The sequence below is a fragment of the Rhinatrema bivittatum genome, chromosome 1, assembly GCF_901001135.1.
Source record: "Rhinatrema bivittatum chromosome 1, aRhiBiv1.1, whole genome shotgun sequence".
Lineage (NCBI taxonomy): Eukaryota > Metazoa > Chordata > Amphibia > Gymnophiona > Rhinatrematidae > Rhinatrema > Rhinatrema bivittatum.
The window spans coordinates 339,428,415-339,450,631 of NC_042615.1; the positions used below are offsets into that span (position 1 = coordinate 339,428,415).

General features: G+C 46.0%; 1 protein-coding gene across 6 annotated transcripts in view; it reads right to left on the bottom strand.

Annotated features, from left to right (window-relative positions):
• The window catches only part of ANKRD17 (ankyrin repeat domain 17), a 488,939-nt gene that overhangs the window by 792 nt on the left and 465,930 nt on the right, over nt 1-22,217 (bottom strand). For 5 of the 6 annotated variants that reach the window (XM_029598806.1, XM_029598799.1, XM_029598771.1 and 2 more), the window contains 2 exons: nt 18,751-18,935; nt 12,412-12,573 (listed from right to left, as the gene is read on the bottom strand). In XM_029598806.1, the coding sequence (XP_029454666.1) occupies nt 12,412-12,573; nt 18,751-18,935 (347 nt within the window). The remainder of the gene's footprint in view (nt 1-12,411; nt 12,574-18,750; nt 18,936-22,217) is intronic. The other variant, XM_029598782.1, reaches the window with a different exon arrangement.

Sequence of the window (22,217 nt, forward strand, 5' to 3'; positions counted from 1 at the left end):
TCCCCCCCCCACTCTAAGCATAGGATTGCCAACTTTCAATCATAAAATTTCCAGACTCTTGGAGATGCTGTGTAATATCTTCATTGACAGGGTTGCAGACATGCAACTTTTATTGCTACTCTTTACCATGAGAAAAATCCATAAAGGGCCCCACTGGGATCCCTACTAAAGGTGTGGCCTAGTAGTTGGGTCAAGGAAATATGGAGCAGAGGAATATACTGTCTTATCTACTATTTGGGCTCCTGCCAGGTCCTTGTGACTTGGATTGGCCACTGTTGGAAACAGGATATTGGGCTTGATGGACCTTTGGTCTTACCTAGCATGGCAATTCTTATGTTTTTAATATATCATCTCTGCCACTGCATCCTCATTGGAGGCAGCTGCAATGGTTTATACCTGCTTATATATTAATAAGTGACCCCCTAGTGTCTGTTTGGATTTTTGAGTTTGGAACTGGGAGGAGGAGGAGCTTTCTTCTAGTTCCCTGTGGTTTACAAAAATACATGCTCAAAGCCTTGACTGACAAGTCTTCAACTCATATCCAATGGTTGGTAAATTCTCTTTGTAGTTTTTTTTTTTTTTAATTATTATTATATACTCTGTGTGTGATTTTTGTTGGGAGGAAATTTTCATTCACTCTTCCTACTCTAGATAGAGGCGTGAAGATTTGTTCTTTTCAAGTCAAGTTGAGAGGAGAGAAAGCCAGCTGGGGAGAGTGGGAGGAGAGAGGCGGAACTGAGTTGCCACACTAGTGCTCACAAATAGCGAACGGCTTAGAAGATGACCCAGGATACAGCAAAGAGAAGAAAACTGGAAATGTCAAGATGTGGATTCCAGGTATTATGGTAGGGGAAATCCACTTTGCTGCAGTTTTACCCACAGCAGATTCAAAATGCATCTCAAGAAAAAGAAGGAACCCTGATTAAGGGCCCACAGATTTCACTATTTGAAATTCTTTTATGGATATATTATCTGAGAGTCTTGTACCAACTGCTTTACTTTTCATATTTGAATTAATTACTCAGTAAAGTTTACATTGGAAAAGCACTACAAAGTCCAGATTCTTTGCTGGAATTCATAAGAAAGCACAGTTGCTTACCTGTAACAGGTGTTCTCCTAGGACAGCAGGATGTTAGCCCTCACAGATGGGTGACATCAGCAGATGGAGCCTGGCACGGAAAACCTTTGTCAAAGTATCTAGAAGCTTTGACTGGCACCCTGAGCATTCCCAGCATGCCACTATCCGCGCATCCACACGAGGTCCCCCTTCAGCCTCGTAACATAGCACAAATATGAGCGAAAATGAAAATAAGAAATGTAAGAGAACCCAGCTCCACGGGGTGGTGGGCAGGTTTCCTGAGGAATAACATCCTGCTGTCTTAGGAGAACACCTGTTACAGGTAAGCAACTGCGCTTTCTCCTAGGACAAGCAGGATGGTAGTCCTCACAGAAGGGTGAATACCAAGCTCCAGGCTGTTCTCGCAACAATCAAGACCAACAAGTACCAAACAAGGTGAAAACAGGCACAAATACAACTGAGGTACTGTTGGAAGGTAAGGAGACAGCCTGGTCTCAAGTAGCGGGCCTTTATGTAGGAAGAGTTGTGTTTAAGTCTGGAAGAGATTGTGCAGGACAGATTGGCCAAATTTATCATCTTGTTGACCATCCTCGTCTAAGCAGTAATGGGCAGCAAACGTGTGTAAGGAGCTCCACATTGCTGCCCTGCAGATCTCGGCGACAGGGACCACCCATAAGTGGGCCACTGATGCTGCCAGAGAGAGCTTTAACCTGGTTTTCTAGCTGAAAACCCAACTGCATTTAGCAGAATGAGATGCAATCTACTAGCCAGTTGGAAAGATATCGAAAGATATGAACAGCTGGGTGGACTGTCAATGGCCTGCTGAGCATTCCAAGTAGAAGGCCAGAGCTCTCTTGCAATCCAATGCATGCAAAGTCCGTTCCCCCTGATGGGAATGGGGCCCTTGGAAAAAAGGTGGGCAACACAATGGACTGATTAAGGTGAAAATTAGTCACGATCTTAGGCATGAACTTTGGATGTGTTCGGAGGACCACACAATCATGAAAAAAACTTTGTGTAATGTGGGTACGTTACCGAGGCCTGAAGCTCGCTTAACCTGTGAGCCGAAGTAACCGCCACCAGGAAAAGAACCTTCCAGGTGAGGGATTTCAGCTCACAGGTGCGCATAGGCTCGAAAGGAGGATGCATGAGTTATGTCAGCACAACGTTGAGATCCCAGGAATTGCCAGAAGCTCCAAGAAGTTTATCTGACACAGAGCTTCTTGAGTGGTCCATTGACCCTGCATGTGGAGGTTGTCCACATGGGTCCCCAGCCTTGGGGAGAGGCATAGGTGGTAAGCACTATTTGAGATGGGGCAGCCTGGAAGGGCATCCCCTGCTCCAGATTGGAGAGGTTTTCCCACCAGGATAGAAAGACCCTCAGAGGTTGCGTGATGGAGACCCGGGCCTCGAGGTCCTAGGATAACTGCTGTCATTGAGACTGCAACGTCCATTGTGCTTTGTGATTCAGAGATGGGCTAATGGGGTAACGAACAGCAGCTGTCATGTAGCCCAGCAAGCGAAGCAGTAGGTGAACACTCATGCACTGACATGTGCACCAAGGTTGCCAGCGAGGACAGGGCAAGAGTTTGATCGCGGGGCACAAAATGCTTTTGCTGAGCTATGTCCAGTCTGGCTCCTATGAAGTCCAGCTGAGGAGACGGGCAGAGGTGGAATTTCGGGTAGTTGCTAACAAATCCCAGAGACTGTAACACCCGCATGGTCAGGCAAAAGCGTTCAGTGCTCCTGCTTGGGAGTTGCTTTTGATCAGCCAGTCATCTAGGTAAGGAAAGACTTGCACCGCCCGCCGACTGAGGTGCACTGCCACCTCGGCCAGGCATTTGGTGAAGATGTGAGGGGCTGAGGCCAAACCAAATGGCAGCACTCTGTATTGGCAGTAAGCTTTCCCCCCCATAAAGCGCCAATACTTCCTTCTCTAGGAAAGATGGAGATGTGTGCGTAGGCATCCTTGAGGTTGAGGGAACAGAGCCAGTCCCCCTTTTTGAGCAGTGGGAATCAGAGTACCCAGAAAAAACTTTTTGAACTTTTCCCTTCTGAGGAATTTTTTCAATGCCCTGAGACTGAGAATGGGGCTCAAGCCCCCAGTTCTCTAGGGTATCAGGAAATACCTGGAATAGAACCCTCAACCCTGGTGGTGACATGTTCTACTGCTCCCACCTATAGGAAGGTGGAGAGCTCTGCGAGAAGTATGTCCTGTTGGGTGGACGAACCACAAGATGGATATGGGGAAGAGTCCTCCAGGATTTCTCTGAAGTTCAGTCAATAACCCTGATGAACAATAGTGAGGGCCCATCGGTCCGAGGTGGGCAAAGTAGAGAAGTCTGCCCCCCACTGGGGGATTGGGTGGTAGGGGTACGACATGCTGACTCATGCTCTCTCGCCTCTAGTCAAAACCCTGCAACTGGTGCCTGTTGGGAGGCCGGCTGGGGTCTAAGAGTTCTTGGTTGGCAGGAGTGGCCCCTGGAAGCAATATGGGCATTCAAGATTGGGAGGCAGGGGGATAATATTTCCGCTGCCTTTAGAAACACCTCCTAGAACCGAGTCAGGGAGGCTTCCGTGTGGAGGACGGCTGGTCTGAAGCACTGGCAATAGCTGTTGAAGGGTTTCATGGTGATCCTTCAACTGAGCTGCTACATTCCTGACCTTGTCCCCAAAGGTTTTCTCCTGCACAGGGTAGGTCAGCCAACTTCTCCTGGACCTCTGGCCTTAGGTCGGAATCACAAAGTAAGGCCATCCTATGGGCACCGATGCCCACGGCAGCCACCCTGGCTGTGGTCTCAAAGACATCGTAGGTAGATTTCACCTTGTATTTTTCCTCTTTGAGACTTGCTGCATGATAGCGGACAGCGACTCCTGCTGCTGCTGCGTGAGACGTTCTACAAGTTCTTGGACCTGCTTCCATAAGTTCCGATTGTACTGAGTCATGTACAATTGGTAAGAGGCTATCTGGGCGATGAGCATGGCACCCTGAAAAACTTTCCTACCCAAGGCATTGAGCTCCCTATGTTCTTGCCCCGGAGGGGCCGAGGCATGAGGGCAGGAGCGTTTGGCCTGTTTGAGAGCGGACTCTATTTCCACAGACTGGTGGGGGAGATGGCGACTCTCAAAGCCCAAGGCTTGTTGCACCAAAAAGGTGGCATCCGCCTTCCTATTTATTGGGGTGATGGATGTGGGAATACTCGATATCCAAAGAAGGAGGTCCTTAAAAATAACATGGATGGGAACAGCCACTATCTCCTTCGGGGCATCGGCAAATTGGAGGACCTCTAAATCTTATGCTGTGCATCCTCCTCCATGAGAAGCTGGAAGGGGATGGTCTCTGCCATGGTCCGTACAAAGCTCGCGAAGGAGAGGTCTTCTGGGGGATACCTTTCCTCGGGGGCAAAGGCTCTGAGAGAGGATCATCAGAATACTTGTCGGAAGATTCTGAAGAGTCATCTCCCCACAGATCATAGGGACCCTCTTCCTCACTGAGGTCCCCGTGAGGCCTATGCGGGCGAGTTCTGCGCAAATCCCAGATCTAGGCATCATGGGCCTCAAGGGAACCAAAGGCACTGATGGAGTCGACAGCCCTGGTGGTAGCGGGGAAAAGAGGGTCTTGGGAGGCTGGATGGCCCGGCAAGGGCTCGGGAAATGAAGGCTTCGGGACCACTGCACCGGATGGCACCGGCGGTCGGTGCATATTTTCTTCCTTGGAGGACCCAATGATGGGAATCGCACCCAAGGGGGGGCATCGGTGGCCGCTGGGGAACTGAGGGCCCCTCGGGCACCGGTTGCGTCGGCAGTCCTCCAAGCAGGACATCCAGATGCTCGAGCAGGGGTGCCAAAGATGGATGGCACGGCTCCTGCACTGGTATGGGGGCCGGTGGCAAGAGCGATTCAATGCTCTGTAGGGCTCGGAGCACTGCACCCTGAGGTCCAACTCCTCCTGGAAGTCCTGTGAGGACAGAACTGATGGAGGGGGATGAGGCGTCACCGGCACTTCCTCGGAGCTCCAAGAAGGCACAGTCCCCAGCACTGGTGGGGAATGCCTGGGACTCCCAGGCCTGTCGGAGGGTGGGGCCTCCTTGTCATTGTGTCGATTCTGTGGCAGCCCAGCAGCCGCTGGTGCCGCACCAGGACCAGTGCTATGCATTGATGGCGACCTGTGTCGGTGTTTCCAGGATCTCCCACAATGCTCAGCCCGGTGTTTCCATGGTGCCGAGGAAGTTGAGGATCCCGATGCCCTTGAAAGTGGAGAGACCATGGAAGAGCGGTCACAGTCTCTCCAGTCCTTAGACAATGTCGCTAGCAAAAGGTAGCATATCTAAATATTTATAAATCAGTACTTCTTGATTTTACTCCTGAATCTACCCCTTTAGAACCTCATATTATGACCACTAGGTCCAGAACTTCTTTATACCAAAAAAGATTTGCTTTTAGCAGCCTATGTGCCACACTACTATTGAAGTCTATGCAAGTGACATAAAATAAATACATCTAATGCACTGAATATAGAGTAGTTACCAAAGCATACTCTGTACTGTATAATTGCAGGGAAGGATTCGATAAACTGCAGTTGGAGGGTTAAAAATTGGGACATCCTGGTGGCACAATTGCTCCTGCTTCCTGGAGGAGGCTATAAAGATGAGACACACCTCAGCATCCCCTCACCTTTTTGATCACCCTATGCGTTAGAAGCAGAGATGGGAAAGCTTGCCTAACTCCTTTGTCCAAATAATACAGGACACGGTATATGGAAATTGGAGCAAAATCTGCATACCTGATGATCTCAGAGAGGTGACTAGATCTATTGATGTTGCCCCCACAATTTCCTGGTATTTGGCCCAAATAATTAGCTGCAATTTTTATACTGCTACAGCCTAACCCAAAGCACTAGCTCCTCACTTGATTTAGTCAAATGAGGCACTACATGAAAAGTTGTTTTCCTTGCTCAAGAAACGGCTCTCAATGTTCTTCCTCTTGCTCCAACTGTCTAAAAAGAATGGAAATTTTCTTTAGCAGCTCATGAAACCATTTAGCTGTGTATTTTTCATATGGCCATTAAATACCACAGCAGAGCATTCAGGGGATCTAAGCCCATAAAACTGCACACTTCAACACAATTCTGCACATACTTTTATGTGCATGTAAGTAGCATTCTGTGGCAGAATTGGGACAGGGAAAGGATTTATGCTCAAACTTTCTTTTTTCAAGTATGCATGTAACCTCACATGCAAAACGTTGCACCTCTCTCAGGTAGAAATTTATGCACGTCTGACATGTCAGGCTCCACTTACACACAAATTTTCTGTGCCAGCTTCCGCACAAATCCACAAATTTTCAAAGCGGATTTAGGTGCATAAATCTACTTGAAAATTTGGACTTCTGAAAATTAAACTCCTAAAATCTTTCCTTAAATCAGCATCAGTTTTTATATCAGTGGCAGAGGGAGACACTAAAGTACCTATAAGAAATGTGAATACCATTTGCTTTAGGGGCTTCTGAAAAACACAATAGCTTTAACTGCAGGGAACCAGGAATACAGCTTTCATGCCTCACAACTGTTATTCGGTGCCCTGCAAGTACCAAAATACATGTGTGGCAGGTTGACATGGGTTTCTGCATTTATGTGAGCTATCATCTTAGACGTATATGCTGAGATGGATATCTGAACTATGAGTGTACACCTGCTCTGCCTGACACAAAGGAAAATTGGTTCTGTCCTGCTGCTAATTTTTGTTCCTGTAATACCACAGATCAGTCCAGACAAGTGGGTTTATGCATCCTTACCAGCAGATGGAGGCAGAGAACAAAATCTTTGAGGCACTGCTACATAAGCGAGAGTGCCACCTGCAGTCCCTCAGTATTGACCTGTACCCAAGCCAAGATTAGAAAGAATTCTCCAAAACAGGGTGAACTGAAAAACCCCAGAGTTGGATATCCCTGAACTGGAGAGCAACATAACTCCAGGACCCAAACAGCCAGACAACTGCTTGATCCAACAAAAACCGAACAGAATAATTGGTAATAAAATCTTTAATATACAGCGAAATATACCAGGAAAAACAGACTTTTGGCAGCAATACTGGGGCAGGTCTCTGGACTGATCTGTGGTATTACAGGAACAAAAATTAACAGCTAAGAAACCTTGAAAGGAGAGAACTATAGGCCAAGCCCTTGGACAAGCCCTGATGTAGAAAGGATAAAATATGCAGAACAGACACAGACAGATAGTAATTACTGGTTCCGAAAATCCCTTCATGCGCAAGCACCTCCTCAAAAGCCAAGCTGCGAGACAAAAGAGATCCTCCCGATCCAAAAATATGGGTCCTGCCACGATAATCCCGGCAGATGAGCCAGCCGAAAAGGTTCGTCCACCGCCAGATACACCAGATCCATGAACCATGGTTGCTGCGGCCATTCTGGCACCAACACTACTGATCCTGGATGTTTCTCTATGCGCCAACACTCGACCTGTGAATGGCCACGGAGAAAATATACAGAAGGATCCCCCTCAGCCATGGGCACACTAGGGCATCCAGTCCTACAGAACTTCCCTTCTGTGAATGAAGAATCCTGTCGTCTTTGCATTGGCCCGCATTGCTATGAGGTCCAGCTATGGAACACCCCCATCTGGCACAAATGTGATTCCAGGCTTCCAGGGACAGTTTCCATGCCCTGGATCAGCTGTTGCCTGCTTAGGAAATCCACCTGCACATTGTCTACGCCCGCTATGTGGGAGGCCGCAATTCCCTCAAGGTGATGCTATGCCCAAGCAAACAATAACAGTTCCCTGAGCCACAGCGAGACTGTCTCTGTGACCTCGATCTCAAGGAAGCTTATACCCACAAAGCCATTTTCCACGGCCACAGAAAATATCTCCATTTTGTGGTGGGGAAGGCTCACTATCAGTACAAGGTGCTGCGTTTTGGGTTGGCTCAGCCCCTGGCTGCATTTCTCAGGCGCCATGCAATGCACGTCTTCCTGTACCTAGGCTGGTTAATCAAGAGTGATTCCCACGCAGGGACGCTGAGTGCTTTAGCCCTTGTTCTCCTTCCAGTATGTTTTATTTTTTTCACTTGTATTTTTGCTATGTTACGAGACTAAGGGGGACCTCACTTGGATAGTGGCATGCTTAGTCTGCTGGTCAAAGCTTCTAGATACTTTGACAAAAGTTTTCCGTGCTGGGCTCCATCGGATAATGTCACCCACATGTGAGGACTACCATCCTGCTTGTCTTAGAAGGATCAGAATCCTTTCTTGTCGCAAGGCTGCTGCCACTACCACCATCACCTTTGTGAAGGTTCAGGAAGTCATGGCCACCCCGAAGGGGAGAGCCCGAAACTGGAAGTGTTGGCCTAATACCTTGAACCGTAGAAACTTCTGATAGTCCTTTTGAACGGGAATATGCAGTTAAGCTTTGGTTAGATCCAAAGATGCCAGGAATTCTCCTTTGCAGACCGCCGCAATCACTGTACGCAGCATCTCCATCCGGAAATGCGGCACCCGCAAGCTTAAGTTTACCTTTTGCAAATCCAAGTTGGGATGGAAGGTGCCCGCCTTCTTTGGAACCACAAAATAAATGGAGTACCTCCCCCACCCCTGCTCGCTAAGCGGTATCGGAATTATGGCCTCCAGTCTTATTAACCTTTGAAGTGTCCCCCCATCGCTTCCAGTTTGTTTTGGGAAGCACAGTGGGACTCCAGAAAGACTTCTCTGAGCAGATGCAAAAATTCTAAGGCATAACCATCTCTTACAACGTCTAGCACCCACTGGTCAGAGGTAATCTTGACACACTCCTTGTACAAATGGGACATCCTGCCCCCTACCACTTCCAGTGAGTAGTGGGCGAGCCTGGCTTCATTGGGAGGCCTTATTTCCTCCAGTTCCCTGATCAGACCCACTTCTGGAGGACCTGCCGGCCCCCCGAAATGTCTGCTGGCAACCAGATAACTGCTTGGTACCCAAGGAGCCCCTTTCCTAGAACAAAATCTCCTTGAGTCCCGAAAACAGGATCGAGATGGAAAGACCTCCTTATTGTCCTTCTTATCCTTGGCAGTCTATTTCCCTTGGATTCCCCCAGGGATTTCATCAGTTGATCCAGGTCCTCCCCAAAAAGCAGCTTCCTCTTAAAAGGAAGATTGCATAGCTGAGTCTTGGACCACATGTGCAGCCACCACCGAGACCTTATTCCTGGCTGAGTTACGCACCAAATCAATCAAGACGTCCGCCACATAAGCCACCCCAACTTCCAGGTGAGCCGCCTGAACAGGGGTGAGCACACCAGATGAGGTTTGTTCTTGAGGATTCTGGATCCAGCACAAACAAGCTTGCTGCATCATGTTAGCGCACACTGCAGCTCGCAAACTCAAGGTTGACAACTCAAACATGCGCTTCAACTGAATCTCCAATTTGTGGTCCTGGACATCCTTCATTGGTGGTGGAACCCATCACCAGAATTGTACTCTTATTAGTGACAGCTGAGACTGCTGAATCTACCTTAGGGGGGTCTTAAGACGGTCCAAGTGCTCCTCCGGCAAGGGATAAAGCTTAGCCATAGTCCTACCGAAATTTTAAGCCTGCATCCGGGGAATCCCATTCCCGGCTAATCACCTTCTGAATCTTCTTAGGTATGGGAAAGGCACTAGGCGGACCCGCAGCCCATCCAGAACCGGATTGACACCCTCATTATTTGACTCTTCCTGAGTTAGCGTCACCCCCAACTCTTCCAACACCTGAGGGATGAGAGAGCGTAGCTCCTCCTCCTTAAACGGATGGACTACCCGAGGGTCATCCCCCTCGGTTGCGGGTCCTTCCAGGAGGACCAGATCATCCTTGCCCACATCTGGATCCGCTTCCTGGCCCCTATCCTCCTGCATCTCAGAGTCATCTAGATCCCTGGGGTCACCCTCTGCACCAGTGCCCTGCAACCCAAGGTGTCTGAGTTTGTGCTCAGAACCCCCTGCCAAAGCCAGGGTCCTGCTCTTGGACAGGCCAGACCTTCTTTCTCTGGATCTCCTCTGTCCTGAGCTTTCTATAGCCAGGAAAGCCTCATGCATTAGCAGCATGAACACGGGGGGGGAAAAACCCTGCGGGCCTCCAATCCCTTAAGTAAAGAGACTTGACTCCGATTCTGCTCCCTTTTCCTGCGAGTCCTCAGCCTCCTGCACTGCAGAAGAGAGAGGGGGAGGGGGGTCACAGGAATCCCAGTTGGCTGGGGCCCGACTGCAATCCCTCATGGGAGAAGAAGCAAAGGAGACCCCTCCCTTCGAGCCAGTCGCGACACCTGCGGATTGAGAGGCCTTCCTGGTCTTTGAAGGCTTACCGGAAGAGCCCTCCCCTCCCTTAGCACAACCTGTGCAGAGAGATCGATTATTCAAACAGGCTGACCAAAGCCCAAAACTTTACAAGATTCCATACGTGGCTTATCTACCATGTGGTCTTCACCCGGCCTTGCGCACTGCCATGAGCAAGGCCGCACCACGTGAACCCTGCTGAGTAGCGCGAAAACGTGCACCCTCTCTGGCTCTGATGGCAGGCGGGAAAACAGTAGCGGCCTAAGTGCCGCATGAGCAGTGGTGCACACCCAGCACTGATGGTGCATGGGAAGTAAAACGGCAGCAGCCTAAGAGGTGCGCAGCGCCCACCAAACCTTCCCCTGCCAGGGGAAAAAGGCAAACTCACACGCGGCCGTAAGCACTCTCAGCCTCCTGTCGATCCCAACAGCTCACGCGGGTCGACCGCCCCGGCATGCACCACAGGCTGATAATCCTGGCTCACTCCACTTGATTCTCTCTTTTCACTCTTCTTTTTTTTTTTTTTAAACAAGCTTACATGCAATAACAAAAATAGGGATACTTCCCTGCATGGAGCTAGCTGCAGACAGGAAGAGACTTTGGGCCCACCCAGAGTGAGCCCGATCCCTGGCTATCAAGGTCCCTGGAGGTATTGGGCCCACTACAGCCAGGGGTATCCAACCCCCACGGTCGCCTGGCTCAACCTGAGGGATGGCCCACAAAGGAACCTAGCACCTCGGGGTGGCAGAATCCAACTTTAAAATCTCCAAGTCTCCATTTTCAGTCAGGACTGCAAGTATGCACCTCTACCATCTGCTGGAGATAGAGAAATACTGAGGGACTGCAGGTGGCACTCTCGTTTATGTAGCAGTACCTCAAAGTTTTTGTTCTCTATCTCCATCTGCTGGTAGGGATGCATAAACCCACTTGTCTGGACTGATCTGCGTATGTTCAGGAACAGGTGTTTTTTTCCTGCTGCAGGACAGTATTAGTTACATGAATTACAGCTGCATGGCAGTGACCATTTTGAACTGGATGGCACCATATAGGAATCATGAGAGAAGGATTTCCTAAGCCTTGCTCCGGAGGAATGCTTCTTCGCATAAGAGATGGACTTGGTTTTTTGAGGAGTCCATTTTTATATCCCCATTTGTCTGCTGTTGGATTTCTACAGCCATAAAACCTGTAGGGTTTGTCATGTAAGTTATGTGCAGAGGATCAACAAGGCATAGTACTTCCACTTATGCAGGGGCAAAGAGGCTAGAGATTAAGCAGGAATTTGTAGGAAGGGATGTCTGGATTTTTTCTTTGTTGCCATTTCTAACTAATAAAGCTGAAAACTTCTCTTGATAAGGAGTGTTGGAGGAGATGTAAGAGAAACTCATATTTGCTATACCAAAGAAATATCAATACCTCGAGGCAGTTTTTACTCACATAAATAGCACTGCCAATTTCTTGAAATATTTACAAGCTTATTGTGGGGGAACACATACAAATTCTGCTTTTATATGTCACTTTGATGGCTATACTTTAATTATATTATTAATTATATACGCAAGAAAATCTGCAAAGTTTGTTTGTGCTGGCGTAGGCCCTAGTATCCATTGCAACTTTTAAAAAAATCAGGGCCTGTAACAAATTTCGAGATTTCTTTTCCTTCCCTTGTGTAACTGCAGGGAACCTTTTGAAAGGGTGTCACTAAGCAGCAAAGTAATCGCATCCATAACAGAAAGGGAGCTGCTGAAACCCCCCCCCCCACCCCACCAACCACGCTGTGCAATCAAAACAGATGGCTAGAGCCAAGTTGCTGATTCCTGTGGGGAAACCCATAGCATATCCATCACAATAAATGGAGATACTTGTACGTATCCAGCAGCTCCCCACAACAGACCCAAAGATTCTATTAAAAAGCAGTGTGTGTTGCCCTATTTGGGTAAAAGTAACCGTGATTATCAGAATCGGAAGGCCTTTTACACATCTTTCTGCATCCATTTCTTGCAGATAATACTTCTAAGTCAAGTCATTTTTTCTTACTGTTTGAGGGCCATTCTCTGTGGAGTTTGAGACCATCTTAATAAGGGAGTTCCAAGCTGGATCAGCAGCATGAGGTCCGTTAAAGATCGAGCCTCCAGTTCCATCAGCGATTGGCGCTACTGGAGGAATCACTGCATTTCCATATACTGAGAAAGGCATACCCTTAAGAAGAAGAAGAAAAAAAGCCAACACAAATTACAAATTTTCATGAAGTGCATACTATGCTTTTAAAATGTGATAGTAAAAAATTTCAAATTTAACACTCTTGCCAGCCAGTAGGATGCCTATTAAAATGGCCAGCAAGATGCACACGTATGCCTTGTCAGTCTGGGCCCCCCCCCCCCCTCCTGTGCTCATGTGATCACCATGGAAGCAGGGCTGTCTATGTAAAGTATCTCCATCCCACTAAGGGAAGAGGCACCAGTACAGGAAATATAGGTAAAGCAGGATGGGCTCTAGGGAGTGGGGAAGCTGGAGAGATCACAGATGGTGAATGATCTGAAGGAAAAAAAAAAGGTAGAACTAACAAGAGATGGTGGGGTAGTCTCCAACAAAGGGTGAATGACAGCAAAAAGTAAAAAAAAAAAAGAAAATTTCAGATACAGATGGAGACACCAAGATAGTGAAAATATTTGAATGCAGACTTTTTTTCCTATGAATTTTTTTTTTTTACTATAGTGTTATGTAAACTTTAGTAATCAGCAGATATTGACATAAGACAACTTTTTCCTAGGACTTCAAAATGAAGGTACCTCTTTTTCCTCTCCCCCCACCCCCCCACCCCACAAAAAACAAATGGTACAATAAGGTAAATATCAAGAAAAAAAAAGAGGTAAAATGAAAAAGAACTCTAATGCAGCATCAAATGAAGATTTACACTGATGCTTTGGATAGTGATTTTCTCCAATGCAGACAGTGTCAAAATGTGGACAGTGTCAGGAGTGTATTCAGGATGCCTTAAACTCATGTGGATCTGGAAATATGATATCTGGGAAACATTGTTTCTCATTTTCAGATTGTTTTTCACATTACACTTTTCTGCACTTGTAATTACATTAAATTTTGGGGTCTATGATTATAAACTTAGGGGTACAGATTTACACTGTATAACCCTCAATATAGTAGGAGAGTCCATAAGAACATAAGAAATTGCCTTGCTGGGTCAGACCAAGGGTCCAAAGCCCAGCATCCTGTTTCCAACAGAGGCCAAACCAGGCCACAAGAACCTGGCAAGTACCCACACACTAAGAAGATCCCATTCTACTGATGCCAGTAATAGCAGAGTCCATTCCCTAAGTCAACTTGATTAATAGCAGTTAATGGACTTCTCCTCCAAGAACTTATCCAAACCTTTTTTAAAACCAGCTATACTAACTTCTCTAACCACATCCTCTGGCAACATATTCCAGAGTAATTGTGTATTGAGTGAAAAAGAATTTTCTCCGATTGGTCTTAAATGTGCTACTTGCTAACTTCATGGAGTGCGTCCTAGTCCTTCTATTATCCAAAAGTGTAAAAAACTGATTCACATCTACTCATTCAAGACTTCTATCATATCTCCAAGCTGAACAATCCTAACCTCTTCAGCCTTTCCTCATAGGGGAGCTGTTTCATCCCATTTATCATTTTGGTCATCCTTCTCTGTATCTTCTCCATCACAACTCTATCTTTATTGAGATGCGGCAACCAGAATTGCACACAGTATTCAAAGTGCGGTCTCACCATGGAGCGATACAGACGCATTATGACATTTTCCGTTTTGTTAACCATTCCCTTCTTAATAATGCCTAACATTCTGTTTGCTTTTTTTGACTGCTGCAGCACCCAGTCGATTTCAAAGTATTATCCACTATGATGCCTAGATCTTTTTCCTGGGTGGTAGCTCCTAATATGGACCCTAATATTGTATAACTACAGCAAGGGTTATTTTTGCCTATATGCAACACCTTGCACTTGTCCACATTAAATTTCATCTGCCATCTGGATGCCCAATCTTCCAGTCTTGCAAGGTCTTCCTGCAATGTATCACAATCCCCTTGTGATATAACTACTCTGGATAATTTTGTATAATCTGCAAATTTAATAACCTCACTAATGGTATTCCTTTCTAGATCATTTATAAATATATTGAAAAGCACTGGTCTAAGTACAGATCCCTGAGGTACTCCACTGTTAACCCTTTTCCACTGAGAAAATTGTCCATTTAATCCTACTCTCTGTTTCCTTTTAACCAGTTTGTAATCCACGAAAGGACATCGCCTCCTACCCCATGACTTTTTAGTTTTCTTAGAAGCGTCTCATGAGGGACTTTGTCAAACGCCTTCTGAAAATCCAAATACACAACATCTACCAGTTCACCTTTATCCATGTTTATTAACCCCCTTCAAAAAATGAAGCAGATTTGTGAGACAAGATTTCCCTTGGATAAATCCATGTTGACTGTGTTCCATTAAACCATATCTTTCTAAATGCTCTGTAATTTTGATCTTTAGAATAGTTTCCACTATTTTCCCGGCACTGAAGTCAGGTTCACTGGTCTATAGTTTCCTGGATTGCCTCTGGAGCCCTTTTTAAATATTGGGGTTACATTGGCCACCCTCCAGTGTTCAGGTACAATGAATGATTTTATTGATAGGTTACAAATTTTAACTAATAGACCTGAAATTTCATTTTTTAGTTCCTTTAGAACCCTAGGATGCATACCATCTGGTCCAGGTAATTTGCTACTCTTTAGTTTGTCAATCTGGCCTACTACATCTTCCAGGTTCACAGTGATTTGGTTCAGTTCATCTGACTCATCATCCTTGAAAACCATCTCCCCAACATCCTCATTAGTAAACACAGAAGCAAAGAATTCATTTATCTTTCTGCAATGGCCTTATCTTCCCTAAGAGCCCCTTCAACCCCTCGGTTATCTAACGATACAACCTACTCCCTTCACAGGTTTCTTGCTATGGATATATTTTAAAAAGTTTTTATTATGAGTTTTTGCCTCTACGGCCAACTTCACTTCAAATTCTCTCTTTGCCTGTCTAATCAATGTTTTACACCTAACTTGACAATGCTTATGCTATTTCCTATTTTCTTCAGATGGATCCTCCTTCCAATTGTTGAAGTATTTTTTTTTGGCTAAAATAGCCTCTTTCACCTCACCTTTTAACCGTGCCGGTAATCGTTTTGCCTTCCTTCCACCTTTCTTATTGCATGGAATACATCTGGACTGCGCGTCTAGGATTGTATTTTTAAACAATGTCCATGCCTGTTGAACACAACCTTTGCAGCTGCATCTTTCAGTTTTTTTCTAACTATTTTCCTCATTTTATCAATGTTTCCCTTTTGAAAATTTAGTGTTACAGTTGTAGATTTACTTATTGTCCCCCTTCCAGTTATTAGTTTAAATATGATCATGTTATGATCACTATTGCCAAAAGGACAACTTTCAAAGCCACTTACCAAGTAACTTGTCTGTTTGAAAACTGCCATCATTCGATCCAACTAAGCGGTACACACCAGACTCCACCCATCCGTACTTTCAGCTAGATGGAGCAGGAAAGTTCTCCTGGGCACTTTATTTAGGGTGGAGGATGGAAAATAATACATGCAAGATTGGATTTTCAAAATCCATGTGCATGCTTTTCTGGCAAAAATCTGCCTTCAGAAAAATTAAAAAAGCATGTGCCAAAGTCTGTGGGTCCTCTGTACCTGTGAGCAATTTTCAGTGGGAAAATACGCATATAGTTTCCTTTCAAAAATTACATACAAGGTCCCTGGGTAAAACACATAGGTGGGGCATGTGTGAAAGTGTGTCCCACAGTTAGCTGACTTGTTTTGATGCTGCTTACCTTCTTCTACTGCTTTTGTTGTATTATGCTTGCTGTGGCGCTTTTAGCCCTTTTTTTATTGTTGGTTTTTATTTTGATACTTCTAACACCTCATTTTTCCACTGCTTGATCATGTGTAAAGGGGAAGGGGCCAAAGTGATTGGATCCAAAAGGAAGTCAGCCTCTAGAAGCTCCTACTCTATTTCACATGCTCAAAATCTAAGAACATTGCACAGATCTGGCCCCAAGTTATATTATGTGAAAACAGGCAAAACTCTGTTTCCAGGAATGAATGACCAAGCTTTCTTCTGCACAGCTGTACTATACTCAAATTCCCCTTGATATACAGCTACTGTATGAATGTTTTACAACACTACATGGTCATGCTCCACTTCAGGCTGGGCTATAGCTAACAAAGCTGTGTGTGCTAAGGTTCTGTTATACATTCCTGTCCACATTCCTCAATTTTTGGAAAATATAATTTGCAATTGTATGCTTTGTTTAGTCAGTGCTCACACAGGGGGAAAACTGACTGGGCACTAGGTATGTGCCAAGTAAACTGAGGTCCTTCCCGGCTTTCTCCTATTAACACAATCATTGAACAAAAAAAACAAAAAAAAAAACCCCTGGTATAAAATTGGTCTTATTTTTGATACTTGTTGGTACAACTTACTATCCATATCATCCTCAACTGAAATATATGCGCAGTTTACTATATTCCATGGTGATTATTCAGTTCAAAGGGGTATATGGGTAACAAAACCACATCAGAAAGTTGCATCCTGCATTCCTGTATACATTAGAAGAGTTTTTCCCAGTCAGTGTGCCTCCAGACTTCATCAGGTGTGCCACTGAAAAGGCACCACTGCCTGATGCTCTGCTATCAGCACCCTGAAGTAACAACAGACAGCAGCAGCCACTCAAACATGTAGGAGCTGTTTTTTGAGAACATGTATCCCTCCTCTTCTTAACTATAAGCACGAGCAAGTGCTAATTAATAGGCAGCATGCATGGCATGAATAGCTGGGCCCTGTTTTATGCAGCACCACCTCCTCATCTTCTGATCCCTGTTTCCTTTTGAATAATTCCAGCCTCTGTCCTATCCTCAGGCTGAGTGAGACGGGGAGCGTGTGCCCTGAGCACTGGATGTGTGTCTCAGTGTTGGGAGCAGCACAGCGGAATAGCTGTGGCAGTCAAGGTAACTAACCAAGCCGACTGCATTTTTATATAGAGGGAACTGATCCACTGTGATGGGGTCATGGTTTTTCACCCCCCCCCCCACCCCCCCTTTCCCTTTGTTTCAAAATTTGGACGAGACTGGTGGGGCTTTCAGTGCTGCACTAGCTCTTCTTTTGGCCAAATGAGTCCTCTCCATGTGTACACTGCCTGCACTGTGGAGGTTGGTGTGCCACACAATATTTTTCTAGTATAGGTGTGCCTTGGGTTTGAAAAGGTTGGAAAAAACTATTAAAGCAATTTCAGAGAGCAAACAGTGTCAGAATTCTTTATTGATCAGATTCTGTTTTCACAGACAAAGAGGTTAGGAGTGGGACCCAGCTCATCTACAAAAAAGCCTAGAGATTTCCCTGTAGAAACAGTGACTTAACAGTATCCTGCCACTGTGCCTCAATTAATGAGACTAGACAAAATAAAGGGATGTAGGACTTAACTTTTGCTTGCATATGTACGCTCATTTTGTGCAGCAGGAAGCTTTATGGTCAGAAAATGATCATTTTAAAATGGGAGTACTACTATTTAGCACCCTTGCATCAAAATCCCATCCAAACGAGGGCATTAAACATTACTCTCCAATGCAGAGAGAAGAGTTGGCCTGGCCAGGATTCTCTTTCCACTGGAAATTTTCCAGGGTTAGAGATGGAGTTAAGTTTCCAGTGCTGTTGCGCTGGCGCTTAAAACCCATTAAAAAAAACTTTTTTTTTCAAATACACTTCACAAATAAGTACTGACGTATCTTGTCTGTTGAGATTTTCCATTTAGCTGGATAAGACCTACTTATCCAGCTATCTGGAGCAGGTCGCTGCTACTTATCTGGCTGTAGCGATTATGTGTGGTTTAGAAATGTTTTAAATAGATAGCGGCGACTGCACCAGATTTGATCCCAAGACCTAGTCCTTAAGATTAAATGTGCTGCAGAGTTCTGCACGGCTTGTAACCTGGCAAGGCAATATTTTGAGAGACCTATATACAAAGAACTGCTGTGATCCAAGCATAACATATCTAAACTGTGGAGCACTGGAAATAGATCTTTTCTGTCCAAGAAAGGACACAGACTGGGGACCTTCCCCCAGAGACTCTGAATGCTTTTTCTGCAGCATCCTTCCTAGGCCAACTCAGGAAGAAACAGAAGAGCGATTCAAGGACTGAAATGGAGACCCTTCAACACGACAGTACACAGCACTGCCGCTGTGCCACCAGAAGAGTGTTTTGAATCATGAATGTTCCAGGTCGCCACCAGTTTACGGAATTGATAAGATTTTGGAAATCTCAAAAGACTCACCCCAACTTTACGAAAGTCCACATAGCCTGCAGGAAGTTGCTGCTGATGAAATGCACCGGAAGGCGTCACAATTCCAGAACTCTCTCGCTCTATTGCTTGATGCTGTGGAAACACTCCAGGGTCAGACATCGGCCTGTGGATCATGCGATTTCCTATGCCTGTGTGACACCAGTCAGACACTTTATCTATTAAGCAAACAGATCCAGCAATCAGCAGTCAATTATGTATATTAACAAATGCTATAATTCCAAGACGAAATGGTATGAAGACTACAAATGCTTTTCCTGAATATTTTTTTTCAGAAATTTTCAAGTTATTTATTCTGGATAAAGGAGACAAACGTGCCAACCTTGTATGTAGGTAAAAGCACGTGTGGTTATCAGTACAAGTAATTTTTTGGCCATCGGAAAAAAGTGGGATTAGGGGTGAAGGCAATGGAAAAATTACTTACCTGATAATTTCGTTTTCCTTAGTGCAGACAGATGGACTGAGGACCTGTGGATTTATGTTCCCCTGCCAGCAGCTGGAGACCGAGCAAGCTGACATCACAGTATATTTAGCCCTGCAGTGACCCCAGCCTGCCAGTATTCTCTTCAAAAGCAACTGTGGACAGACTAGCAAAATACTTGATTAAAAAACATGATTAAAGTCAGGTAACCAGAAACGTACTCAACCAACCATAAACAGTGAACTCACGTAAGATTCTAGGTACCCAAAGCTAGGGACTGGATGTACACTTACCAGTAATCCCTGGGGACCCATAGCCCCACAGGAAGACTATGGACACGCTCATGTGGCAGTTGAGGGCGGGAAGCTGAGTCCAACTGTCTACACTAAGGAAAACAAAATCATCAAGCTAAGTAATTTCTCCATTTCCTAGCAGGTAGACAGATGGACTCAGGGCCAGTGGGATGTACCAAAGCTACTCCCCAACAGAGTAGGAGGCTGCCCACGGTCCAGTCAACATCGCCCATGCAAAGGCTGCATCCTCCCGGGCCTGCACATTCAGACAATAAAACCTGGAAAAAGTGTGTAAGGAGGACCACGACACAGCTCGACAGATATCAGTGGGAGACAACAGACTAACCTCCGCCCATGACACTGCCTGAGCCCTAGTAGAATGGCCCTTAACCTGAGTAGGCAACGGCTTTCCAGCATTCACATATGCAGCCATGACCACCTCCTTAATTCAATGAGCTATGGTAGCCCGTGAAGACTTGCTTACTCCCACCATGGAGAATAAACAGGCAATCAGTCTTTCAAAAAGACTCAGAGACCTCCAGATACCACATGAGAAGATGCTTAACATCCAAGGAGTGCAAAAGGTGAAACTCCTTCACATCCCTGACCTTATCCAGGGACGGCAAGGAGATGGACTGAGTCAAATGAAAGTCTGAGACTACCTTGGGCAAGAAAGATAGAACAGTATGCAGCTGTAATGCCCCCAAAGTCACCCAAAGGAATGGCTCCCGGAAAGACAAAGCCTGCAGCTCAGAAATCCGATGCACAGAACATATAGCCACCAGGAACACAGTCTTCAAGGTCAACAACCGTAAGGAAAGGCTACACATTAGTCGGAACGTAGGACCCGCCAAGAAGTCCAGCACCAAATTATGACTCAACAACCGAACTGGTAACCTCAAGGGAGGCCTAAGATGCTTCACTCCCTTCCAAAAACAGGCCACATCAGGATAAGATGACAAAGAAACACCATTCACCAGGCCTCTGAAACGGGCAAGAGCCGCAACCTGTATCTTCAAGTAATTAAGAGCCAAGCCTTTATTGAATCCATCCTGTAAAGAATCCAGAATGAGAAGGATCTTAACTGAATGAGGAAGCACACCCCACTCCTCACACCAGGCCTCAAAAACCCTCCAAACCCACACATAAGCCAAGGAAATGGAGAACTTGTGAATGCGGAGTAAAGTGGCAATCACCGCAAAGGAATAAACATGCTTTAACAGGCGAGCCCTCTCAAGGGCCAAACCGTAAGACAGAATAGAGTCGGATCCTCACAAAGAACCAGTCCCTGCTGTGGCAGATCTATGTGCAGTGGAAGACGAAGGAGGGCCTCCACCAGGAGTCATCACAAATCTGCATACCATGGACACCTGGACAAGTCCGGCCTCACTAGGAATACTAGCCCTCTGTGGCCTTCAATCTTGCAAATTATCCTGCTCCTGCCCAGCAAGGGCCAGGAGGAAAGGCATAAAGCAATTTGTCTTCTGGCCAGACCTATATGAGAGCATCTATTCCAAGGGACCATGGATCTCTCCTGTGACTGTAGAAGCAAGGAACCTTCACATTTCGAGAAGTCGCCAACAGGTCTAGGAATGGAAGACCCAATGATCCACAATCAGCTGAAATGCCTCGGCTGACAACACCCACCCTCCTGGGTCCAGACTCTCCCTGCTGAGAAAGCCCATTCTTACATTGTCTTTTCCTGCAATGTGAGAGGCCGAGAATCTGCAGATGACCTTCCGCCCATTCCAGCAGTTGGTCTATTTCCTGTGACACTTGCTGGCTCTTGGCTCCTCCCTGGTGATTGAAAAAAGCCACCGTTGTCGCCTTGTCAGCATCACGCAAACTGCTTGATTCAGCAGCCTGTGGCTGAACTGCAAGCATGCCAGCTGTACCGCCTGGGCCTCCAGGTTCAAGTGTGATGCTTCGACATTCCTACGCCCCCCTAGGCCATTAACTCCAGACAGTGAGCCACCCAACCATGTAGATTTGCATCTGTCGTGAGTACCAACCAGGTCGGAGAGAACAAGGGAACTCCTTTTCTCAGATGATCCTCCTGCAACCACCACTGAAGGTGGGAGCAGATTTCCATTGGCAAGTGGAGATGAACTGCATAATCCTGAGACTGTGGGTTCCAATGGCAAGTGGAGATGAACTGCATAATCCTGAGACTGTGGGTTCCAACGAAATAAGAGTATGCTGAAGAGGACGCATATGCACCCTTGCCCACGGCACCACTTCTAGGGTAGCTGCCATCAAGCCAAGTACCTGTAGGTAGGAAGACACCATCAGAAGTTCATCAACTGACATACTTGAGACATCAATCTCTAGATCCAAATTTCTGGTAGAAAAACTGTCCTGTCTCGTGTCAAACTGGACTTCCAAATACTCAAACAACTGGGATGACTAAAGATTGCTCCTGGTCAGATTCACTACCCAATCGAGCTCCTGCAATAAGATGATCACCTTGTGTATCACCAGGCGGCTCTCTTCCTGAGTCTTGGCTCGAATCAGCCAGTTGTCCAAATATGGATGCACCAGGATTCCTTCTTTTCGCAAGGCCAACACTACCACTACTAAAATCTTGGAAAATGTTCTGGGAGCGTTGGCTAGACCAAAAGGCAATGCCCGAAACTGATAATGGCACCTCAACACTGCAAAGTGTAGAAAGCGTTGGTGTTCCAATCAGATGGGAATATGAAAGTAAACCTCTGACAGATCCAAGG